Here is a 23,524-nt window from a genome sequence, read left to right as displayed (position 1 = left end):
AAAAGTAAATATCTACTCGGCTAATGGCAAAGATGAAATGGAGCCATAAAATATATTGAATGAATCTAAAAGAAATCAGTATAAAAGATAAAGAGTAATGAGGAACAGATGGGACAAACAGATAATAAATAATCACCATAGGAGATGTAAACTATCCCCATATCAGTAATTGCATTAGATTGTTATGGGCCAGGCTATATGGACAAGGACCAAACACACAGACTCCATTTGCCCTCAGACTCATGCAAGAAATGCTCCTCCCATGGGAACACCCCGCCTCTGTGCCCATCAACAGTTGCTTAGCTTAGCATGTTGGACAACACAAAATGGCAATTCTTATACAATATAAAAATGTTCTCTTTTCAGTTCCCATTTTTCTTGGACAATGTACCCTGTCAGAGATTGATTGTGTAGATGTTAGTAACCATTCTTTAACTTGTACTCAACTAGGGACGTTTTGGCCCACTCTCTGTGTATGATTTTAGATCTCATGACGTTTGTTTATGGTTTTGAATCAGAGCAACAGCCACTTATGATTAATATGGTTTGGGAACATAAAAGGTGTACTCAAACCCTGGGAGGAGGTCAAAGAGTGTGGACTTGCAGCCTGCCCCTAGGCCCACCAGCTGGTGGATCCCAACCAGCTGGTGAATAAAGGTTCTTTCTCCTGCTTTAAGATTGACTGAGTGATTTATTACAATCTTGCCTTAAGGAGATGTAAATTGGTGTCTTCCTCCCTTTGGGCTGCTACACTAACATGCTACCGACTGGGTAGCTTTTAAACGACAGAAATTTATTTCTCATAGTTCTGGAGGCTAGAAGTTCCAGATCAGGCTGCTGGGAGATTCAGTGTCTGATGAGGGCTTCAGAGAGAATTAGAAGTTGCTTTTGAACTTGCAATCCTCCTGCCTCAGCCTCTGAGTCACTGGGATCACAGGTGTGCACCACCTGACTCTTCACTTGGGCCTGCAGATGCCCAGTGTGTAACTCAAAGCAGGATGAAGCTTGGCATCTCTGCCTTCATTTTGTACCTGTCTTCTTTATTACCTTAAACTTTGGCTCTGCAATCACCTTGCTACCTTTTGCCAAAAATCAACTGCCCATAAAGGGAAAGGTTTCTTTCTGGACCCTATATTCTGCTCATCTGTTTGTCCTTATGCCAATATCATTCTTTCTTGATTACTGCCATTTTATATGAAGCTCTAAAATCCGAGCATTTTAAATACTTTATTTTTTTCAAAGGTGTTTTGGCTATTCTAGTCAATTTGCATTTCAATATAAATTTTAGACTCTCTTTCATTTCAACAAAATCACCTGTTGGAATACTGATAAGGGTTGCATTGAATTTATAGATCAATTTGGACAGAACTGCCACCATAGTGAGCCCAATCCAGCCTGTGCCTGTTTCTGTAAATAAAGTTTTATTGGAATCTGGTACACCTATTCATTAGTGTATTATCTATTGCTGTTTTCATGCTAAAACAACAGAGTAGTTACAACAGAGCACATGATCAGTGAAACCTAAAATATTCACTACCTTGTCCTTCCCCAAGTCAACTACTGATCTTAACCATGTTGTTTTGCAATTAATGAACACAGTATATCTCCTTTTATTTAAATTTCCTACAACTTCTGTCAGCAATGTTTTGCATCTTTCAGTATACAGATCCTGAACCATGTTAAATTTATTCCTAAGTATTTTATTCATGTTAAGAGTGACTATTGCCAATGCAACTGATCTTTTTATTTCCTTCTTTTTTGGGTACCAGGAATTGAACTCAGGGGCACTCAACCACAGAGCCACATCCCCAGCCCTATTTTGTACTTTAGAGACAGGGTCTCACTGAATTGCTAAGCACCTCGCTGTTGCTGAGGCTGGCTTTAAACTCGAGATCCTCCAGGCCTCAGCCTCCCAAACCACTGGGATTATGGGGTGCACGTTCTTCTTTTTCTTTATGACATTGTCTTGAACTTCTCCAACTTCTGGACTCAAGTGATCCTTCCACCTCAGCCTCCCAGTGCTGTGATCATAAGTGAACACCCAACTTTGTATACTGATCTTATATCAAGCAATTTTGTAAAACTTGCTTATTAATTCTAATTATCTTATTGCTTTCTGCCTTTATTTTTACTCTCTCCCTCTTTCTGTTTTTGTCCTCCCTAGCTTCCTAAGTTGGTGTTTAGGTCCATGCTTTTAGACTCATTTTCTTTTCTCATGTGAGAATTATAAGTTGCACACTTATCTCCAAACTCTGCCTTACCTATACTCCACAGATTTTGAGAAATTGCATTCTCATTATTTTTTGTTCACAATATTTTCTAAGTGGTTTCGTATTTGAACCACAGATCATTTATAAATATTCTGTGTAATTTAGAAATATTAGGAGATAGATATTCCTAGATATCTTAGTGTTATTGATTTATAATATATTTGAGGTCAAAGATTATAGTCTATGTGATTTCAATCCTAGTAAATTTATTTAGATTTAGTTAACACCCCAGTTTATGGTCTCTCCTGGGAACATACCATGTGCCTCTTGAAGAGTGCATATTCAGGAGAAGTTAAAGCAGCATTCTATAAATATTAAGCAATGTTCTTCAGACCAGATCTTTTATGTCTCTACTTGTCTTGCTGTTGTTATTTTAGCCTAGTTCTATTAATTGACAAGAGGACCATTTTAATAATATCTTATCCTGACTGTAGAATTGCATATTTCTTCATTTCTGTCAATGTGTGCTAATACATACATACATATGTTAAATATAAAATGACCTTTTTTATTATTATAAATGTGCCTGTCTTAAAGTCTTTTTATTTTTTAATCTGGAATTAGCAGTTACTCGTGCCTTTTTATGCTTATTATTTGTTCAGTACATCTTTTTTCATCCATTTTCAAACTATCTGTTTCTATTCAAAACACATCTCTTATACACAGAACACATCTGGATCTTCTATTTTTCTTTAATTCATTCTGACAATTTCTGCCTTTTAATTGGAGTGCGTGACTCACCAATATTAAAATATGTATTGTTATAGCTGGACTTTAGTCAAGCATTTAATTATTTTGTTTGTTCCCTGTTTTTATTGCTGTTTCTTCTTTCTTGCCTTCTTCTGGATTAAATATTTTTTAGAATTCCAGTTTAATTTTTTAAATATATTTCTTTGCATTTTATTAAAGCAATAGCTCCAGGTTACTGGTTTTCAAACAGGGGTGATTTTTGCCCCAAGGGAACATTTGTCCATGTCTGGAATCAACTAGGGAGTGGGAGGGAGAATGCTACTGGCAAATGGTAGTACCCGTGCCTGGGATGCTGCTAAACATACTCTGAGGCACAGGGAAGCTGCCTGCAACAAGAATTTAAGAGCCCAAACGTCAACACTGCCAAGGTTGACTAATCCTGTTCTCAGGATGACATTATACATCTTAAAGATATCTTAAATATCTTTAACATTTATCTTTAATTAAATATTATAACTTACATCTTTAATTTAAATATGATAACACTTCTATTTATTTATATTTACCTTATATATTTATACTTATAAATAAAATTATATTTACTTAAATATTAGCCTACATTATATAAAATGTAAAACACTTGCCAACTCTTTTTTTTTTTTTTTAAAGAGAGTGAGAGGGGCTGGGGATGTGGCTCAAGCGGTAGCGCGCTCGCCTTGCATGCGTGCGGCCCGGGTTCGATCCTCAGCACCACATACCAACAAAGATGTTGTGTCTGCTGAGAACTAAAAAATAAATATTAAAAATTCTCTCCCCCCCTCTCTCTCTCTCCTCTCTCACTCTCTCTTTAAAAAAAAAAGAGAGAGAGAGTGAGAGACAGAGAGAATTTTTTAATCTTTATTTTTTAGTTTTCGGCGGGCACAACATCTTTGTTGGTATGTGGTGCTGAGGATCGAACCCGGGCCGCACGCATGCCAGGCGAGCGCGCTACCACTTGAGCCACATCCCCAGCCCCTACTTGCCAACTCTTTAGGTGTATGTATCCACTCAGCCATTCCAGACTAAATTCTGACGCTATTGCTTCCAGGTGTAGTCTATCTACACACATGAACAGTACAAAGGCAGTGTTTTAATTTTTGCTTTTGTCTTCTTTTTATTTTAAGCTTACTTTTTCTTACCTTAGTAGTTTCTACAGCTGTTTTAAAATCCTTGTGTAATAATTTGAACTTCTGAGTCATCCTGGGGTCAGTAATTATTGGTCATTTTTTCTCAGGGGGAGTGGGTGACATTATCCTGGTTCAACTTTGGATTGTATCCTAGACATCTGAGGTACACTGAGGAAACATACATGCTCCACATAGGCATCGTATGCTATGCCTTTGGAGAATGTTGAAGTTTTGTTTTAGCAGGCAAATAATTTGGTAAGACTTATCTGCAAACTCTAGCACTGTGATGCAAGGCAGCTCAGCTCTGTGGCCAAACTGCCCCCAAGTCAGCCAGAGACTGGAGGCAGTATGCAGGATCAAGGATCCCCTTCTATGGCCAATTCTGTCCAGAATTCGGCACTCCTCTCCTGCATCTCTGGCTGCCCTAGGCTCCCTCCCCTGGCTTTTCCCACCAGAGAGAAAGAGGGCTTTCTACTAGAATGTTAGCTGCTTCACATCAATAATGCCACAACCATGCTACCCTCAGGACAAAGCCCGCCCACACATGCAAACACAGGAAACTCATTGTGCCATTCACTTCCTCTAAATATTGACTCCCTTTAAAATATGCTGGTTTTTGTTTACTAACCAGGTAGTTTTAGGTAGATGATTCCACTGTCATTGATATCTACAGAAGGGCTTGTGAGATAGGAGCTACTCAACCAGAACCAGAAGCAAAACCTAATCATCGCCTTGTGCATACAAAATTTCTAAAGTGCTAGCAGAAGGAATACAGATAAGCTATATGTGTATTTCAGCAAAGAATCTGAAATAATCTTTCTGGATAATTCTTGAATAACAGCATGCTAGAAGTGGAAGAATTCTTGAGATCATTTTGCTCAACACTTTTTCATTCTGCCAACAAGGAAATAAGCTCCTAGCAAGTTAAGCCATCAATAATGTATCTGGGATACAACACAAAGTATCTTTACAGCTATGTTTTTATTCTTTCTTTTCAATACCACATCTTTGGGACTAATGGAACTTAAAAAAAAAATCCCTGCATGAGAATATAAAATCCCTTTCCTTTCTCACTTGGCTGCTATAGATACCTTTGCTCTTTAAATTCCATGGTTCCTTATCCCTTTGTCTTGGGCCCCTCAATGCTCACTTATAGAGGGTATCATAAAAGTATGAGGAAGAAGAAAGAAGTAAACTAGCCAGAACAGGGGGGAAAAGAACCTAATTTTAGCTACCTGGTCTGACTAACCCATATTAATAAAAGTTAACCCATAGAAACAAATGTGCTAGATGGTTCTTTAGTACTATCTGAAGCACCCAGCGGATTCAATGGGTTCAATACAATTGTGACGATGGCTCAGAACCTTATTACTAGACATGAAGTTGTTTCTAAGGAGGCACGTCCAACAATTAACTCACAATATGCCAGGACTACTTTTATGCACATATTAATGTTTTATCAATGTCATTTTCAAAATTTAAAAAGTAATATTTAGAATACATTAATCTTCTGGAAGAAAAGGTTTTTCAGCTGCAGCAGTGAACAAATCATACAAATCTCTGAATGTCAGAGACTTCGATATGAACAACTAATAGAAACATCTTTTAGGCACAGGTAAGACAACTTCACTTGATCTCTCTTCAAAGGAAAGTGATCATTCTCACAAATGAGACAAAATGCTGCATTGTTTCTAATTACCCATAAATACCAAACATTAACTCACAGCTGAAGAGTAGAGTTCAAACTCTTGCTCAGGAAGGAAGGAATGCCAGCCATCTTCGATCACCTCAAACATGGGCCGGTAGAAGAAAGGATACATCAGAATGACAGAGTCCAAGGTAGACAATGCCTAGTGACAGAAAGAAAAAATAAATATGCCATAACTTCAGCATATTCTAACTGAAGAAATGGGAGCAAGCACATGCCTCGCCTAATTATAATACACACCCATTACAGCTCTCTAACTTTTTATTTATAGACATAGTGATAGTCTTACTGAGCCAATTTCCATGTTTCAAGCATCTAATAAAGCACCTGATATACAACATTCATCCAATACGTATTATTGAATGAAAAAAAAAAAAGAAAAACTTTGCACACAATGGCACAATTTTCTAGGAGAAAATGAAACTACTCTTCATACAATTTAATAAAGTTTAATAAAAAGGCCCAAGAACTTCTAGGGATCAGAGAACAAAGAGTTTCTGTTATTCAGTGAGGTCTTAGCTAAAATCCAGTTACTTGCTATTTAAACATATGTAAATTATTTATTTGTTTGTTTTGTGTGTAAATTATTTATAATGAGTGCCTTATAGTAAGTGCAAACAAAAACGATAAAGCTCAGTGGCCAAAACTCGGTCAAGAGACAGACCACTGGACTCAGGTTCCAAATCTAGCTGTGCAGTAGCAGGTAAGAAGTGGGCAAGTCCATTTATCTCTACACCTCAATTGCTCAACTGTAACAAAGGAGAAATAACAATACCCAGGGGCCCTGTAAGGTTACCAGCAGCATTAAGAGAGATCACATATGCAACAAGCATACATGCAATGCTCCTGGCACATAAGGAAACAAAATGTAATTTTAGCTATCATATGTGCCTTGTGTGAGGAAATTCAACCAATATTCATTTCCTCCATCTTAGAACCAATATGCCAATTGGTGAGGTATTTTCATATCTTTATGCTACAGTGACCTGGTCTCAAGTTGGGGTAATAACTCTATGGTCCCCAAATGAGACTACATTCATCTGCAGTACTTGAATTTTGGGAAATAAACCAGGAAAACCTGAGCAGATGGAGGGACAGACAGATGGAACATCATTCCTCGCCTGGCAGATACATCTTTTTGACAGGGGGTTACAGAAAAAAGCAATACTATGGCTGGGAAAGAAGGGCACCTAATCAATTAGCATAGTTCAAAGGGCAGTAAACTCACTTGGGGGAGGTTATGACAAGTCTCAGAACCCCACAGCTCTCAGAAAGAAGTTACCTCCCTCTAGGTCACAGTAGGGTCTGGCTCACAAAAGGATATGCCCATGATTTCCAATACTACACTGGATATGTAGTTCAGCAGTTTAACAAAAACCATCCCTGTCCAAAGTTATTTATAAACTTTGTCCAAAGTTATTTGTCTTTGGATGCTAACTGCATCAATAGAAGCACAAAAGCACATGCCCACATCTGTCCTAGGTCAGAGCTGCTTTAGTCAGTTCAACTGTTTTTTTTTTCTTTTCAGTGCTGAGGAAAAAATCCTGGGCCTTGCACATGGCAGCTGCTATTTTAAATGTAAATCAACAACCACTCTGTAGGCAATAAGCATTCACATTTCTACTTGTGATTATGTTTTATGTCACTAGAGATAAGTCTTCTCCTTTACACAAATTAATGCTAAAAGAACTGAAAATATTTCAATTCTAAAAGGCAGCTGAAACTCGGCAGGAAAAAAGCTTCATCATGCTTCTTTCTACAATTTAGAAAACTGAGTACTTGCCAGTTATTCTTCCAATGGAAGTCTATCTGTGGCAGCAGAATATTTTGGGGTAAGCAGACTCTTCTTGATTGTAAAGAACAGGTAGAGGAAGCCTATGCTATTGAGGGAGTAACTTATTACCCCTAAATTAAGATGTATGCAGCATGGAGGATCGGGGTTGGATGCCAGACAAAGGCTGGTGGCCAGGTCTACTACATGTATTTGCTATGCTATGAAAACATTCAATAGAGCACTCATTTTCAGAGGTCAAATTAGAAAGATAGCTTATTATTTATGACTTTTCAACCCTAAGAGTTTCTACACAATGAGTCAATTTCTAAAGAGTTCTGGGTAATATATACAACCATTTAGGCAACTGATTGGTGTCAGCTGCTATCAAAGCTAAGTGAATGCAATCAATAAGTGGGCAACAAGCTCTGCCCCTTTCTTCACCACTGGCAGCATCTCTAACACCCACCAGCTGGCCATCTCACAGCTCACTAGTCAGAGAGAGAAGAACAAACATGTGGATAGGTCAGTAAAAATCCAACCTCACATTTTCAAACACACCCCCCAGCCCCCACACACACATTCATATTCTCTCCCCACCACCACCACCCCCCCTCCTTTCCCCACCTTCTCTCTCCCTCTCTCTCAACTGAAGAGAGCCAGTGGCATTCCTCTGCCCAAATAGTGGAACATTATTTCAACTTAATGCTCTGGAAGTTACAATGCTTTCTCACTCATGTTGAAGAATCTGACCAAACCAGTGTCATGTTACTTTCAAATGACAACTGTGTAAAACAGTTCACTTCATCTTCTCATTTCCTTAAATAGTTAAAGTTTAGCAAATGCACAAAAAAGGTTACATGCCATTCACTCAGAATGGTTGCTTCTCTATTTCTCTAATCTTATATCAAAAACAAGCAATGTATCCTACTACTTATAGATTTTTAAGAATTTCTCCCTTTTCTTCCTCTATAATTATCAAGAAAACAATATAAACCCAGAGCTAATTAATAAAATTTAGTGGCAATGATTTAGCCTAAAGTAACTTAAAACTTGAGTGCATACCCAATTTGGTTAGGATGAGGTGAAAATAATATAAGCTCTTCAACTGAAATTTAAATTATTCAAGTAAAATTTCTATTACTTGTGATCTGAACCAATGTTCAATATTGTTTAAGTAAATACAAAGCAAACACATCCTGTTGTAAGCAAACTGATGAAAATGAATGTAAACAGAAAAGTAAATGGAAATTCATTTACTAAAAAACAAGACTACAACCACAGGTGATAGTGACTTGCTTTAGTCGTGAGGATCTGTTGCAGTGATGTGGACTTATTATACACAACTGAATGGTACCTGTAGACATGTTTAAGATAGTAAATATTATATGGATATTTTTCCCACAAATTCTTACCATTAAACTTCACTCAGTAAATGACAGAAGACACTCAAATGGTAGCTATATTCACACATATTATACTAAGCACTCCACAAAAATCAACTAATAACATTCTTACAACCTTAAAAGGTAGGAAATATTATTCTCCTTTTACAAAAAAGTAAAAAACTAGTTGTCAGAGAGATTAAAAACTTTGCCCATGGTCATAAGCTACCAAGCAATAAAGTCAAGAATCAAACTGTATTATAACAAGAATCATATTACATTATTAATATTTCTATCCAAAGGTATAGGGTTGCATCTATTACAAAAGATATACTAATATATTAAGAAAAAAAATCTTTGTGTAGTTACTTTCCTGCAAGAGAAAAAAGGAAACACTCATTAATGGTTCTCAATGTTTGAGGAAGCCCTCAGAAGGCAGGGGAATGGTGTGAGTCAATGGGGGCTTCTACATCCCCCAATACATACTCACTGTAATGTGACCCAAATCAATTCTAGCTGTTATTTATTTTATTGGCTCAAAATTCCACATATGATGCTATTTGAAAAAAAAAAAACCCTTTGGAGCATCAAAAAAAAAGTTGATCAACTGTCTTTGATTCAGAGAAAAATATTAAAATTTAAATAATAAACATGAAATGTCAAACAAGACTGTAAAGTTTCTCCCAAGAACCCCTTTACTAAATTCTCTAAATTTTCCCCATTAACTACATACTCGTATATACTCAAGTAAAACAATATCTATTATTTGACCACTATGGAAATTCTATAAAGTCCCTGGAATGCAATTCCACAGAAATCTAAGCAGTTCATGGAATAAGGGTTACTCATATAAAATGATTAACATTAAAAACTGCTATATGTCAAAACAGTCCCATGACACTCAAGTAAACAATGAGTCAGGATAAGGCTTTTCCTGTCAGTTTTCAGTATCTGAATCACAAAACATGATAAAACAGCTGAATTCAGTCAGAATGTAACTTCTTTCTTTCTACCAGATTTTGCTTCCAAAATACTTACCTCAATGGAACTGGCTATATTTAAACATTCCTCCATTCCAGGAATATCCAACTGAATAATTCGAAAATCTTTACATTTTATGATGATAGTACCCAGAGATCCCACAAATCTGTAAGAAATTACAAATCATATTTAGGAATACATACATTCCTAATTTTAAATATATGATTATTTCTTTGGAAAAAAATGCAGTTGCAATCAACAACTTTATCTAACTTCCCTCCCCACTTAGTTAGTCTAATTAAGAATCAAGTTTGCATCACTAAAATGTTAGCCATAAAGTATTTAAAACACATGTACCTAATTTTTTTTCAAATTTGTAAAATAATTCACATTAGGTTAAGTCATTTAATGAATATTACTTGGAATCTTACTCCAAAGCATAGGAAAAAAGATCTGTAATTAACATGTTAAGCATCTGTAGAGAAATGTTCTGCAGCATAGGAAAATTGTTATTTCAGATTGTATCTACTTCTAAGATTAGAGAAGCTCATTAAATATCTCTTTTCAATATTTAAAACTATGCACTTGTAAGAGAGAAGACCCAAATAAACAAAATTAGAGATGAAAAAGAAGATATCACTACAGACACTTCTGTAATTCAGAGGATCATTAAGAACTATTTTGAGGACAGGGGTTGTATGTAGCCCAGTGGCAGAGCGCTTGCCTAGCATGTTGTGAGGCACTAGTGGATCCTTAGCACCACATAAAAATAAACAAATAAATAAAAGCATTCTGTCCATCTACAACTACAAAAACATTTTTTAAAAATGTTTTGGGGGGCTGGGGTTGTGGCTTAGCGGTAGAGTGCACGCCTAGCACAAGCAAGGCCCTGGGTTCAATCCTCAGCACCACATAAAAATAAATAAAATAAAGGTATTGCGTCCAACTACAACTAAAATATAAATATTTTTTAAAAGAACAATTTTGAAAATCTATACTCCAATAAACTGGAAAATCTAGAAGATACTGACAAACAATTAGATATATATGACCTGCACATATATTGAATCAGGGAGATATAGAAAATCTAAACAGGCCAATATCAAGTAATGAAATTGAAACAGCAATTAAAAGTCTTCCAACAAAGAAAAGTCTAGAAACATGGATTCTCAGCTGAGTTCTACCAGGTCTTTAAAGAAGAACACCACACTTTCTCAAATTACTCCATGAAATTGAAAGGGAGAGAACACTTCCAAATATATTCTATGAAGCCAATATAACTCTGATGCCAAAACCAGTAAAAGACACATCAAGGAAAGAAAACCCAGATGAATCTATATTCCTAATGAACTCAGATACAGAAATCCTTAGCAAAATATTAGCCAACAGTATTCAGAAACACACCAAGAAGATAATACACCGTGAACAAGTGGGTTTCATCCCAGGGATGCAAGGTTGGTTCAACACACACAGATCAATAAATGTAATTCACCACCTAAATAGAATTGAGGACAATAATCATATGATCACCTCAACAGATACAGAAAAAGCCTTTGCTAAAATCCAGCACTCATTCATGTTAAAAATGCTAGACACACTAGGGTGAAATAGAACTTACTTCAACATTATAAAAGCTATGTATGACAAATCCAAAGTCAAAATCATACTGAATGGAGAAAAACTGAAAGAACTGCCTTGAAAATCAGGACCAAGACAACTACTATTCAACATAATTCTCAAAACTCTAACCAGAGCAATCAGACAAGAGAAAGAGATTAAAAGGTTACAAATGACATGATCCTTTATGGAAAAGACTCAAAAAAACTCCACTATAAGACATCTAGAGCTGATAAATGAATTCAGCAAAGTAGCAGGATATAAGATCAACACTCATAAATAAACAGGCTTCCTATACTCCAACAACAATTATGCAAAAAAAAAAAGAAATCAGGAAAGCCCTCCCTTTAAACCTCAAAAAAATAACAAAATAAAATACTTAGGAATTAATCTAATCAAGGAGGTAAAAGATCTATACAATGAAAATAATAGACACTAAAGAAAGAAATTTAAGAAGAACTTAAAAGATAAAGAGAACTCCCATGCTCTTGGATAGGCAGAATTAATATTGTCAAAATGGCCCATACTACCAAAAGCAATATATGGATTCAATGCAATCCTCATGAAACACCTCTGACATTCTTCACAGAACTAGAAAAAAAAAGAAAGTCCTTAAATTCATTTAAAAGAATAAGAGACTCAAGAATAGCCAAAGCAATTCTAAGAGATAAGAGTAAGGCAGGAGACATGAAGACACCTGATCTCAAGTTATACTACAGAGCTATGGTAACAAAAACAGCCTGGTATTGGCATCCAAATAGACATGAAAACCAATGGAATGGAAGACAGAGACAAACCCACATACATGGCAGCCATCTGACACTTAACAAAGGAACCAAAAATACACACTGAAGAGCCTTTTTAACAAATGGTTTGGGAAAACTGGATAGTTATATGTGGAAAAATGAAATTAGACCCCATCTCTCACTAGCACAAAACTCAAATCAAAAGATCAAAAACTGAGGAATTAGATCAAGAAATTTGCAACTGCTGGAAGAAAACACAGAGTCAACACTTCATCATATAGATGCAGGCACCAGCTTCCTCAACAAGACCCCTAGAGCCCAAGATATAAAACTGTAAATCAATAAGTAGGATGTCATCATATTAAAAAGCTGTATTTGTATTATTTATAGAAATAAATTCTAAAAAGTAAAAAATAAAGAAGCAATTCCTCAAAAGACACAAACTACCAAGGAACATTCAAGAAGAAATAGTCTGGGCTGGGGATGTGGCTCAAGCGGTAGCGCGCTCACCTGGCATGCGTGCGGCCCGGGTTCTATCCTCAGCACCACATACCAACAAAGATGTTGTGCCCGCCGAGAACTAAAAAATATTAAAAATTCTCTCTCTCTCTCTCTCTGAAAAAAAAAGAAGAAGAAATAGTCTGACTAGTTCTGAATCTATTAAAGAAATTGAAATTTCCTTAAAATCCTCCCACAAAGAAAACTCCAGCCCCAGATGGCTTCACTGATGAATTCAACAAGACGTTTAATGGAAAAACACTACCAATTCAAAACAAACTCTTCCAGCAAATTGAAGAGAAGGGAATTACTTCTTAAGTTATTCCACAAGACCAGTATTATCCTAATACAAAAAACAGACAGACATTACAAGAAAAGAAAGCTACAAACCAATATCCATCATGAACATAAATGCAAAATTTCTAACCAAAACACTGGTAAATCAAATCCTACAACATACAAAAAGGACAAAAAATCATGACTAATTGGGGTTTATCCCAGGAATGCAATGTTAGTTGAACATTTGAAATCAAGTTATCCATCACACGGACAAACTAAAAAGAGAAAAACCTCATATCTTCTATCTCAACAGATACAGAGAAAGGCGTGACAAAATCTCACATCTGTTCTTGCTTAAAATCAAAACAAACAACAACAACAACAAAAACTTTCAACAAAATAGAAACAGAAGGTAGAAACAACTTTCTCAGCTTGTTAAGAGCAATTACATTAAAAAAAAATCTAAGCCTAATAGCCCACTTAATGGTGAAACAATGATTTCTTTCTGCAGTAAGATCAGGAATAACACTGAAAGATTCACTCCAACTTCATCTATCCAACATTGTACTGAAAATTATAGCCGGTGCAGGAAGGCCAGAAGAACAAATAAAAGATACCCATGTTAAAAAAGAAGACAATTGTATTCACAGATGATATGACTGTGTATGTAGAAAATCAAATGGGGGCTGAGATTGTGGCTCAGAGGTAGAGTGCTTGGCTACCATGTATGAGGCACTGGGTTCAATTCTCAGCACCACATATAAATAAATAAAAAATAAAGTCCATTGACAACTAAAAATATATATTTTTAAAACAAATCCACATTTCTTGCAAAACATTAGTATTAAATGGATTGAAGGTGGAGCTTAGTGGTAGAGCACTTGTGTAGCATGCACAAGTTTAATTCCCATCACCATAAAATGAATTTCACAGAAATCCTCTCATTGAAAAACATGTTCAATGAAAGTACAAAAAAATGGTTCACTACTCACAGTTCCCAAGAGGAGGGGGCACAACATGCCACACCACATAAGGCCACACAGTGTGCTCTAGGTCGGTCAGAAAGAAGGAACAAGGAGAAAGCATGGGGCCAGGGTCTTCACAGTGGTTTCCACAGGAAGGAATGTGTAAGGCAGTGGACAAGCTTAGCAAATTTAGGATTGGACAGTATGACTAATTTTGGTGGGCTCTAGGATATAGGGATGGGCCTTCCTCGTGTGGTATGCGGCCCTATCATTACTGACGCCAGGGGGATAGTGGTCCTGACTCACAGGGGAATGAATATACCTGGATGTGGTTGGTTTGCCCATCAAAGGCATCGAGCAGGCAAGTTGTTTGCTATCTCTAGGAATAAGCTAATCCTGGGAGGGGCAGTCAATTCCCACATTTACAAGGCCCTAAGATGTTGAAGTATCATGAAATATACAAAATAAGAAGCATGACTAATGCAAATGAACAAATGGAAATTGAAATTAAAAAATAACAGCACTAGGGTCTGGGGCTATGGCTCAGTAGTAGAGTGCTTGCCTGGCACACGTGAGGCACTGGTTCGATCCTCAGCACCACATAAAAAAATAAAAGTATTGTGTCCACCTACAACTAAAAAAATACATAAAAGTTAATCAATAAAAAAATAACAGCACTAGAAGTAATATTAAAATATAAAATATACAGAAGAAAAGCTGACCAAAGAATTTAAAGACCTAAGTGAAAACCACAAACTTGGCTGAAAAAATATTAAAAGATTTAAAAAAGTAAATGGAAAAATATATTTTGTTCATAGGTTGCCAGACTCAAGATTTTAAGAAGTCAATTCTACCCAAATTAATCTACTGATTTAACATATTCTAATGCAAATCATTGCAGGCCTTTATGTAGAAATTTAAAAGCTGATTCTAAAAACTAAATGAAAATGCAAATAACATCACACAGCCAACCAACTTTGAATAAGAACAAATGTGTAAAACTTTGAGCTGGTTGGTTAATACTACATAGTTTTAAGACTTAATAGAAACCGACAGTAGCTTATAGTGTGATAATGGCATGAAGAGAAACAAATGGATCAATGAAACAGAAAAGTGAGTCCAGAAATAAACCCAGTTTTAAATGGACAAAGATGCAAAGACAATTTACTGAAGAAACAGCAGAGTTTCAACAAATTATGCTGGAATGATAAAATGTCCACTAAAACAAAAATGGATTCCATACCATGAACTATACACAAAAAGTAACACAAAATGGAATCTTACACCTAAATGTACTACCTAAAACTATAAAAGTGCTAGAAGAAAACATGGAAGAAAAATCTTAGTGACCTTGGGTTTACCAAGACACAAAAATCTCAATCTATGCAAGAATAAACCCATAAACTAGACTTCTACAAAACCTGAAATGACTATTCTTTGAAAGACATGTTACACATTTACATAGTGTTCCTCTCTCCCTCCCTCTCCCCCTCCCCCTCCCCCTCCCCCCCTCTCTGACTTAATAAGAAAGCAAACAAGCCAATTACAAATTGGTAAAACATCTGAGCAGACCCTTAGTGAAAAAGGCCCTGGATAGCAATAAATACATGAAAATCAGTTCCATGACATTAATCATAAGAAAGATGCAAACTTAAATCACACTCAGATTCACACTTATCAGAAGAGCTAAAATTTAAAAGACAAACCATATCAAGTGGTGGTGAGGATGTGAAGGACCAGAACTCCCATACTGGGCTGGAAGCACTTGGCAGTTTTTTAAAAAGTTAAACATACACCTCTGATCCAACCATTCCACTATGAAGTAAATCCCCCTCCATAATCAACTTTATGTTCATACAAAGACTTGCATAAAAATGTTCACTTTCCCTTTACTCAATAGTCCCAAAATAGAAACAACTCATCTCCATCAGTAGGTTAACAAATTGTGAACTACAACACAATAGAATACTAGTTAGCAACTACTGTTAGTAAAGAGTACTGTATGATTTATGACTAATACAAATTTCTATAAAAAGGAAATTAACCTGTGGATACCTGAGAAAGGGAGGAAAAAAGGGATTACAAAATGACACCATTTGGTGATGGTTTCCAAAACATGGACACACAGCAAAACAACAAATTTTACAATTTAATTATGTACGCTTTATTGTATATCAACAATACCTCAATAAAGCTGTTTTCAAAATCCCTCTCATTCTGCTTGCACTGGAAATAAAATACACACAATAATCAAATTCTGTTTAAAAAAAATAGCACTTAAAAGAGACATACATGACTATCCTTTTATAAATTTCCACATCATCTATTTTTATCAGACCAACTCCTTTTTAAAACTTACTGTTAGTCTGATTGTCTTTATCTAATGTTACAAAGTACAATGGATGGCTGCAGGAGTTAAAAATAATTGTTACTTTTGTAAACAAAAATGCTATGGAGCAGAGCCCCACTGGAGGCTGAAATGGGAAGATCACAAGTTCAAGGCCAGTTTCAGAAATTTAGGGAGGCCCTAAGCAACTTAGCAAGAACCTTTCTCAAAATAAGAAATAGAAAGGGCTACAGATGCAGCTCAATTGCAAACACCCCTGGGTTAAATCCCCAGGACCACAAAAAAAAAAAAAAAGCTATGAACAATTATTCTTTAGTCATTCATCTAATGTTTCTACCAGTTACTGCTGAAGACTACTGCGTCAAGAAATTTTTTTTAAAGTATAAGAGTTCCCCAAAATTCCCTCAATTCACATCAATTGTTAAATTCTATCCTATTTTATTATTTTCTCCTATTGTTCTATTCATGCCCTGTATATATGCCTATCATAGCACTTTAAATACTTCATTACACTTACTAGTTTATTCTTACCTTATAAGAATTAAACATATAAAATAATTCTTTAAGGTAAAAGTCATGTTTGAATAATTTTTCTATAGCCTCTGCCCCATTGCATTTTTGTTTACAAAAGTAACAATTATTTTTAACTCCTGTAGCCATCCATTGTACTTTGTAACATTAGATAAAGCCACTGGTAAAAAGTACGAAAAAGTTTGTGGTCTAGTTAACAATAAAACACCAGGGTCAATATCCTACTTTTGATATTATACTACATTTATATAAGACGGCCCCATTGGGGGAAGCTGGGCCAAAAACTAACAGACCTGTGTACACTATTTTTGCAACTTCCCTGTGAGCCTGCACTTATTTTAAATAAAATTTTATCTGTCTTTTGTTTTGGTGCTGGGGATCAAATCTAGAACCTTATGCATGCTAAGCAAATGCTCTACCACAGTTATGTCACCAGCCTAAAGTAAAGTTTCTTCAAATCCTATGAAAATGGCAAAATCTCAAAAAGTACATGGTCTATTAGATAGGTTCACACAGTTGCCAACCTTTTTATAAAGAAGAGGAAGCTAAGCACAGTGTCTTACATCTGTAATTCCAGCTACTTGGGAGACAGAGGCAGAAGGATGACCCTAGTGCAGGAATTCCAAATCAATCTGAGCAATACAACAAGACCACAACTCAGAAGAAGAAAAGGAGGAAGGAATAGGAGGAGGAGGAGGAGGAATAGGAGGAAGAGGGGGAGGAGAGAAAGGGGGAAGGAAAAAGAAGAGGAGCAACTAGCACTACTGGATTTTAAGTCATCATAAATCCATAGAAGTAAAAAGAGTATGGTAATGAAAAGATAAACAAGCCAACAGATTAGGGGAGAGCGAGCTCAGAAACAGACATACAATATAAGAACTTCATATATGACTGGTGTTAGAAGACAATGTTAAGAACACTGGCTTGCTTAATGGAGAAAAAGTCTTGAGTTCCTATCACATTTGAAATAAAGGCAGAATTCAAATGAAATACAGACCTACAAGTGATGGGCAAAACTAAGAGCCATTATAAAAAAAAAATGTGAAGAACACCGTGGTAACTTTGAGACAGTGAAGGAGTTCTTAAGACTCATGAAGCACACACCATAAAATAAAAAAATTATGAATTTGCATTAAAATTAAGAACTTTGGTTCAACAAAGGACAGACCAGAAAAGTTAACAGTTGAGTGACAAACTAGGAACAGCTGTCTGCAATGACTAACTGGATAATCAATACCCACAGAGCATACAAGGAACCCCTACAAACTGTCATTTTGAGAGCAAAGTAGCAATGAGATATGTACCCACTTTATGGTCAATTCCATACTAAGCACAATCTCAGAAAAACTCTTGCACGAGAAAAGGATGGGACATGATATTCATCAGGGTTGTGACATCAAGGAGCTGGAAGTTATGGAAAAGGTCTGAAAAGTAAAATGTCTCAGATACTTTGGAATTCAGTGTTAACATCAGAAACGGTGAAGTAGATATACATATAGCAGTATGAAGAGATCCTGAAAAAGGATACTGAGTTAAAACATTAAGAAACAGAACAAGATCTCTGGTATAATGAGGATTAAGTAAACTACACACCCATGCAAAACAGTGCTAGCTACCTTACAGAACACCTAATATGGCTGCCTACAGGAATTGTGCAGGATGGGAGAAATGGGGGTGAAAATAGGGAGGGAGAATAAAATAAAAAACAAAACCTTTACTGAGTCAATCATGAATATGATGAGTCATCAATCCAATAGGATTATCTCAATTTTCTGCATCAGAGATCCATAAAAGGGAAAGGCCAGCAATGTACATCAAAGTATTCTAGAGACTTACAAAGCATTATTCAAATGTAAGTTGCTACCTGATATCAGAGGGCTTATCTTCTTTTTAAGTGACAAAACTGAGGTTCAGAGAAGTGAAGTATCTTGCCCAAGGACACCTACCTAATATGAGGTAAAACCAAAGGAATCATTCTTAATGACTTTCTCTTTCTCACTCCATTTACAGTTCATCAGCAGGGCATGCAGTGCAACCTTCAAAACACACCCCAAATCTAACTACCTATTCTAAGTCACCATCATCTTTTATCTCAACTACTCAGTCGTCTCCTAACTGGATCTGCTGCTTCCACCTTTGCTCCTCAATAATGCATTTTCTGAGTCAGGGCCTCATTAATTTGCCAAGATTGGCCTTGAACTTGCAATCCTCCTGCCTCAGATCCCACATTGCTGAGATGACAAGCTATTACAGGCACATGCCACCATGCCAGCTATTGATATATATAATATCTGTTGATTTATGTAATAGTCCATCTCCTCCACTAGAACATAAGCTCCTGTCAGTATCAGTCACCATGGCACCTGCAGAACCCAGATAATGCTCAGCATGTAAAAGATACACAAAAGTAAATATTTCTTGAGAATAACAATTAAACTCTGACCTGGCCATGATCATGCTCTTTCTACTACAGGGAAAGGATCAATATGTCTACAGTTTGTCATTTTCCCATAACAGATTAAAAAGTCCAGCTTTACATACTTCTTCTTTATCACCTGATAAAGCTCAATAAATGCTACTACGGGAAAATAAATGAGTGAAAAGTAACCATAAATAGAAGTCAATCAGAAAAGAGAGTTGATGATCATGGAGACACTACTAATATGATCATTCAGTGGTCAATCTGACTTCTTATGTGCCTACAGGCAAAGCCATGGTTACAAGTTTTGAAGGAAATAATCAGATGTGAGCCCTGGCTTCAAAAAGCTAATATGTATCTAACTATCAAAATGCAAATATGAATATATGCCTATGAAAAAAGAGATAATTAAGAGATATTGGATTTCAAGGTGAGGGGAACTGCTTTCAATTATGGAATTAACAGAACCTGTGAAGGAGATGGCAGTCAAACTGGTTAAACTGAAACAGATGAAAGCCTATGAACTTCTGAAAGACAAGAACTACAATTCTATTCATCCTGGTGTCTTTAATACCTCACAAAACATTAGGAACCTAAAGGCATTTGATAAATGTCTAACAAACTTGGGGAGGGGCAAAGTATTCTTCCAAAGGAAAAGGTAATAAAATACAGAGACAAGAGAATGCAGGATTTATATGAGCCACAAAAAGTCCTGAGGACTGGCTACAAAAAGGGGTCATGAAAGAAAATGCAAACAAGGTTCATGAAAAAGAACAGACAAAACAAAACAAAAAAAGTGTAAGGAAAGTGGGGTAGGCCTAGAACATGAACTACAGAAAAAGTTGTTGTCATTCATGTATTCAGTGTAAATTGTGTGCCTTCTCCTCGCAGAATACACAGGAACATCAGGAAGATGGGAAATTTAAGTGTAGATGGAAGTATAACTTTGATTTTCAACAATGCTTTGCAAAGAAAAAAAGTAGTGCAAAAGAGAGAGAGAGAGAGAGAGAGAGAGAGAGAGATAGATTGATTAATTAGTTCATACTTTTCCTTAATAGCCAACCTTGCTCTTTACAAAGACTGAACCACCTAGTAAATCCATAGGAGACATTATAATCTCCCATTATTAAAATGATGACCCAGAAGAAATAAAATATAAACTGAACATTTTAAGGGGGAAATAAAAGAGTTTGTGGCATGTAGTTACTCAATACTTCATATTCAGTTCTTTAAATTTTCCTCAAGAGTGGTGAAGACTGGGGCTGGGGTGGAGGCTCCGTGGCAGAGCGCCTGCCTAGCATGTGTGAGGCACTGGGTTCGATTCTCAGCACCACATATAAATAAATAAAATAAGGGTCCATTGGCAACTAAAAAATATTTTTTAAAAAGTGAAGACTTTAATCTAAATCCTATCCAATCACAATTTCATGAACTGACAGTCGACAACGATCCAAGGAATGTGATGGGGCAAGGAGAAAGAAATTTAAAACACTGAAAATCCATCCAAATGATGTTATGTACCAAAAATGATCATCAGGATGACAGCAACCACGTGATCTCTGGAGACCTTCACCAGGTCCAACAGAAACCAGGTCTCACTGGATGGGGCTTTCGGAACCTAGGCCACTGAGGCTCGCTGGGCAGGCGGGCCGGCTGGCGGGGCGGCCGGTGCCAGGAAAGCCCCGCCGCGTTTCCTCGGGCGCCCACCGCAGGACCCCGGCTCCGCAGGGACGGGGCGTGAGGGCCACTCACCGCTTGTCGATGGCGTCCATGTTTGAATGGAGGAGCCACAGCTCCTCCGTGTTGTCCTGCCGCGAGGACAGGATGAGGTGGTGGCCCGTCAGACACAGGGTCCCCTCGACCGCCGGATAGAAGGGCCGGTGCAGCACCACGTTGTCCACCCGCGGGTTCTTAATCAGCTCCGCAAACTCCATGTTGCCCCAGCGGACGGAGCCGGGCGCCCGCCGAGCCCAGGGCCTGGAGGCGGCTGCCCCGCCGCAGGGATGGAGAGAAGGACCGGCGTAGGGCTGGCCGGCGGGGCGGGGTCCGGGGCGAGGAGGCCGCGCCCCGCCCCAGGAGCGGTGGGCGCGGCGAGGCCTGCGGGCTCCGCGCTGGCCGCGGAAAGCCCGGGCCGCAGCCAGGCCAGGCCCTCCCGCACTTCTCCGTCACCCAGGCGCGGGGCACGGCCGCAAGGAGCGCTGCCGCCACCCAGCCACCCAACTTAGCCGCCGCCGGGGCTGAGGACAGAAAGAGAAGGCCGCTTTGGGACCAGCTTCCTAGCGAGTGCCGCTAGGGACTCCTGGCGGAAGCAGCTACTCGTAGCGGGAGCCTACGGCAACTCCGGGTGGAAGTAGCGGTGGTCAGAACTCGGAAGACTTAGGGGTGAGAACCGGAAAAATGGTCCCCACCTAGGTCCGGTAGAAACGCCTCCGGAAACACAGCCAGACCTGAAGATTTGCGTTCCTACGCGGGAAAAGGTTTTCTTTGCCTTCCTGCCTTCCCGTCACGTTCCTCGTCCTCTGTGTGCGTTCCTTATGAGAAGAGGCCTGGGAAGATGGGCCTACGACTAGAGAGGTTCTGTCCCGCTTCCCTCCACGTGCACAGTACCACCTCAAGGGCTCCTCGGAGCGTTGGGCTGCCGAAGACTGTGACGAAGCCCGTGCATTCGCCGTGAGGGTGTCTAGTGAACGGTCCGGCACCGCCGGGACCGCGGAGAAGCAGCCGCCGCAGCCCCCAAGCTCCGCGCACGGTGGTGACCGCGAACAAGAAGAGGCATAGAGATAGCTGTGAGAGAGACCTAGGTGTGGGTGCAGACACTCCCTCGCACCCTAGGAGGAGGCTCGAGCCACTTGCCTGAGGCCACCTGGTCATTCTGCGCGGAGCCCCGACTCCCATCTAGAGCTACGAAATGCAAGGCATTGGTCACCACCCATGGCCTCTCCGCTAGGTGCAATCGAGCTGAACTGCAGCTGGACACCTAAATCATGCCAGCGAATTAAATTATATAATTTATCCTCGCTTGTTCCTCCCCCCTTTAAACCGACATTGTTATTCTAAAATGGAAAGTATATTTTGAGTCCTGGTCTGCTTTTACTCTATAGCCTTTGAAGCCTCACCATGTAGTCCTAGGAACAGTGAGTTGGCCAAAGTCTCAAAGAGTATTCAAAGATAACATGACCTCATCTGCTTACCCAACACCTGTCCCTGCTCTAGTCCTTCCTAAAATGTTCTCAAAGCTAAGCACTGTATAACACAGTTATTCTTGAGTGTCCAATTTAAATTATTTCTCTAAGAAAAGAACCAACAGAGAAGGGGTGGTGAGGGAAATTATTTAGGAAGCTATTAAAACTTGAATTTTTTTATCGTCTTATTTGGTCCTTCATAACAATTACCAGTTGTGAAAGGGAGAATTTCTGTCAGAAGAAAGAATCAGGGAGCCAGGATTGGTGATGCGAGCTGCTAGAGAGACTGAATCAGGAAGATTGCAAATTTGAGGCCATTCTCAGCAACTTAGTGAGACCCTGTCTCAAAATAAAGAAGGGCTGGGAATGTGGCTCAGAGGTTAGGCGCCCCTGGGTTCAATCACCGATATAATAAATAAATAAATAATTAAAATCAGGGAAAGTTTTACAGAAAGAGTATCATTTGGAAATAAGAACTTGAAGGATGAGTAAAATTGACTCTTTTGAATATGGGCTTTTAGTTTTCCTGAACATAGCTTATGAAAATAGCATGATGCCTTTAAGTTAAAAAAATGTTTCAATATTCTATAAAGCCGTAACTCTTTTGTCCATGAGAGAGAATTGTCAATATCTGCTGAGCTGTTACATTAAAACACCAGAAGCTATTAGAAAATCACACCTACAGTCAGTTGAAGCTCAAAACATGGAAAGCCTTTGAGTGCTGAGGTTAATAGAGGATGAGCAGAGAATGGAGGGCACTTTACCATGTCAACAGCAGATGGCAGTGGACTCAACTGTAATGGAATAGGTCGCATTCTATCAAAATAACACAACCAAACTGTGGTCAAATACTTATCCAAGCTGCCTGGGCCCGAGGGTCTTGGAAGATTCTGATAACCCAAAAAATAATATGTCACTTATATTTCACATAAAGAAGTTAATGCCTTATAATCATCACCATTCTGTGAG

The 23,524-nt window shown here is 38.1% G+C and overlaps 1 protein-coding gene across 1 annotated transcript; it reads right to left on the bottom strand.

The window, feature by feature from the left end:
• Positions 1 to 5,841: 5,841 nt before the first annotated feature.
• Positions 5,842 to 22,535, bottom strand: LOC308640401 (myotubularin-related protein 9-like; the record flags this gene model as incomplete). The annotated part of the gene is made up of 4 exons (XM_081312327.1): positions 21,126 to 22,535; positions 16,261 to 16,302; positions 10,029 to 10,137; positions 5,842 to 5,976 (listed from the first exon to the last, which is right to left on the bottom strand). The coding sequence occupies exons 1-4, from the start codon at positions 21,305 to 21,307 to the stop codon at positions 5,842 to 5,844; spliced, it is 468 nt and encodes a 155-aa protein (XP_081168453.1). The 5' UTR covers positions 21,308 to 22,535.
• Between the last annotated feature and the right edge of the window lie 989 nt (positions 22,536 to 23,524).

The sequence above is a fragment of the Spermophilus citellus genome, assembly GCF_964194105.1.
Source record: "Spermophilus citellus genome assembly, contig: SCAFFOLD_161, whole genome shotgun sequence".
NCBI classification, from domain to species: Eukaryota; Metazoa; Chordata; class Mammalia; order Rodentia; family Sciuridae; genus Spermophilus; species Spermophilus citellus.
The sequence above is the reverse complement of the archived record's forward strand: the minus strand, read 5'-3'. Positions and strand labels throughout refer to the sequence as shown.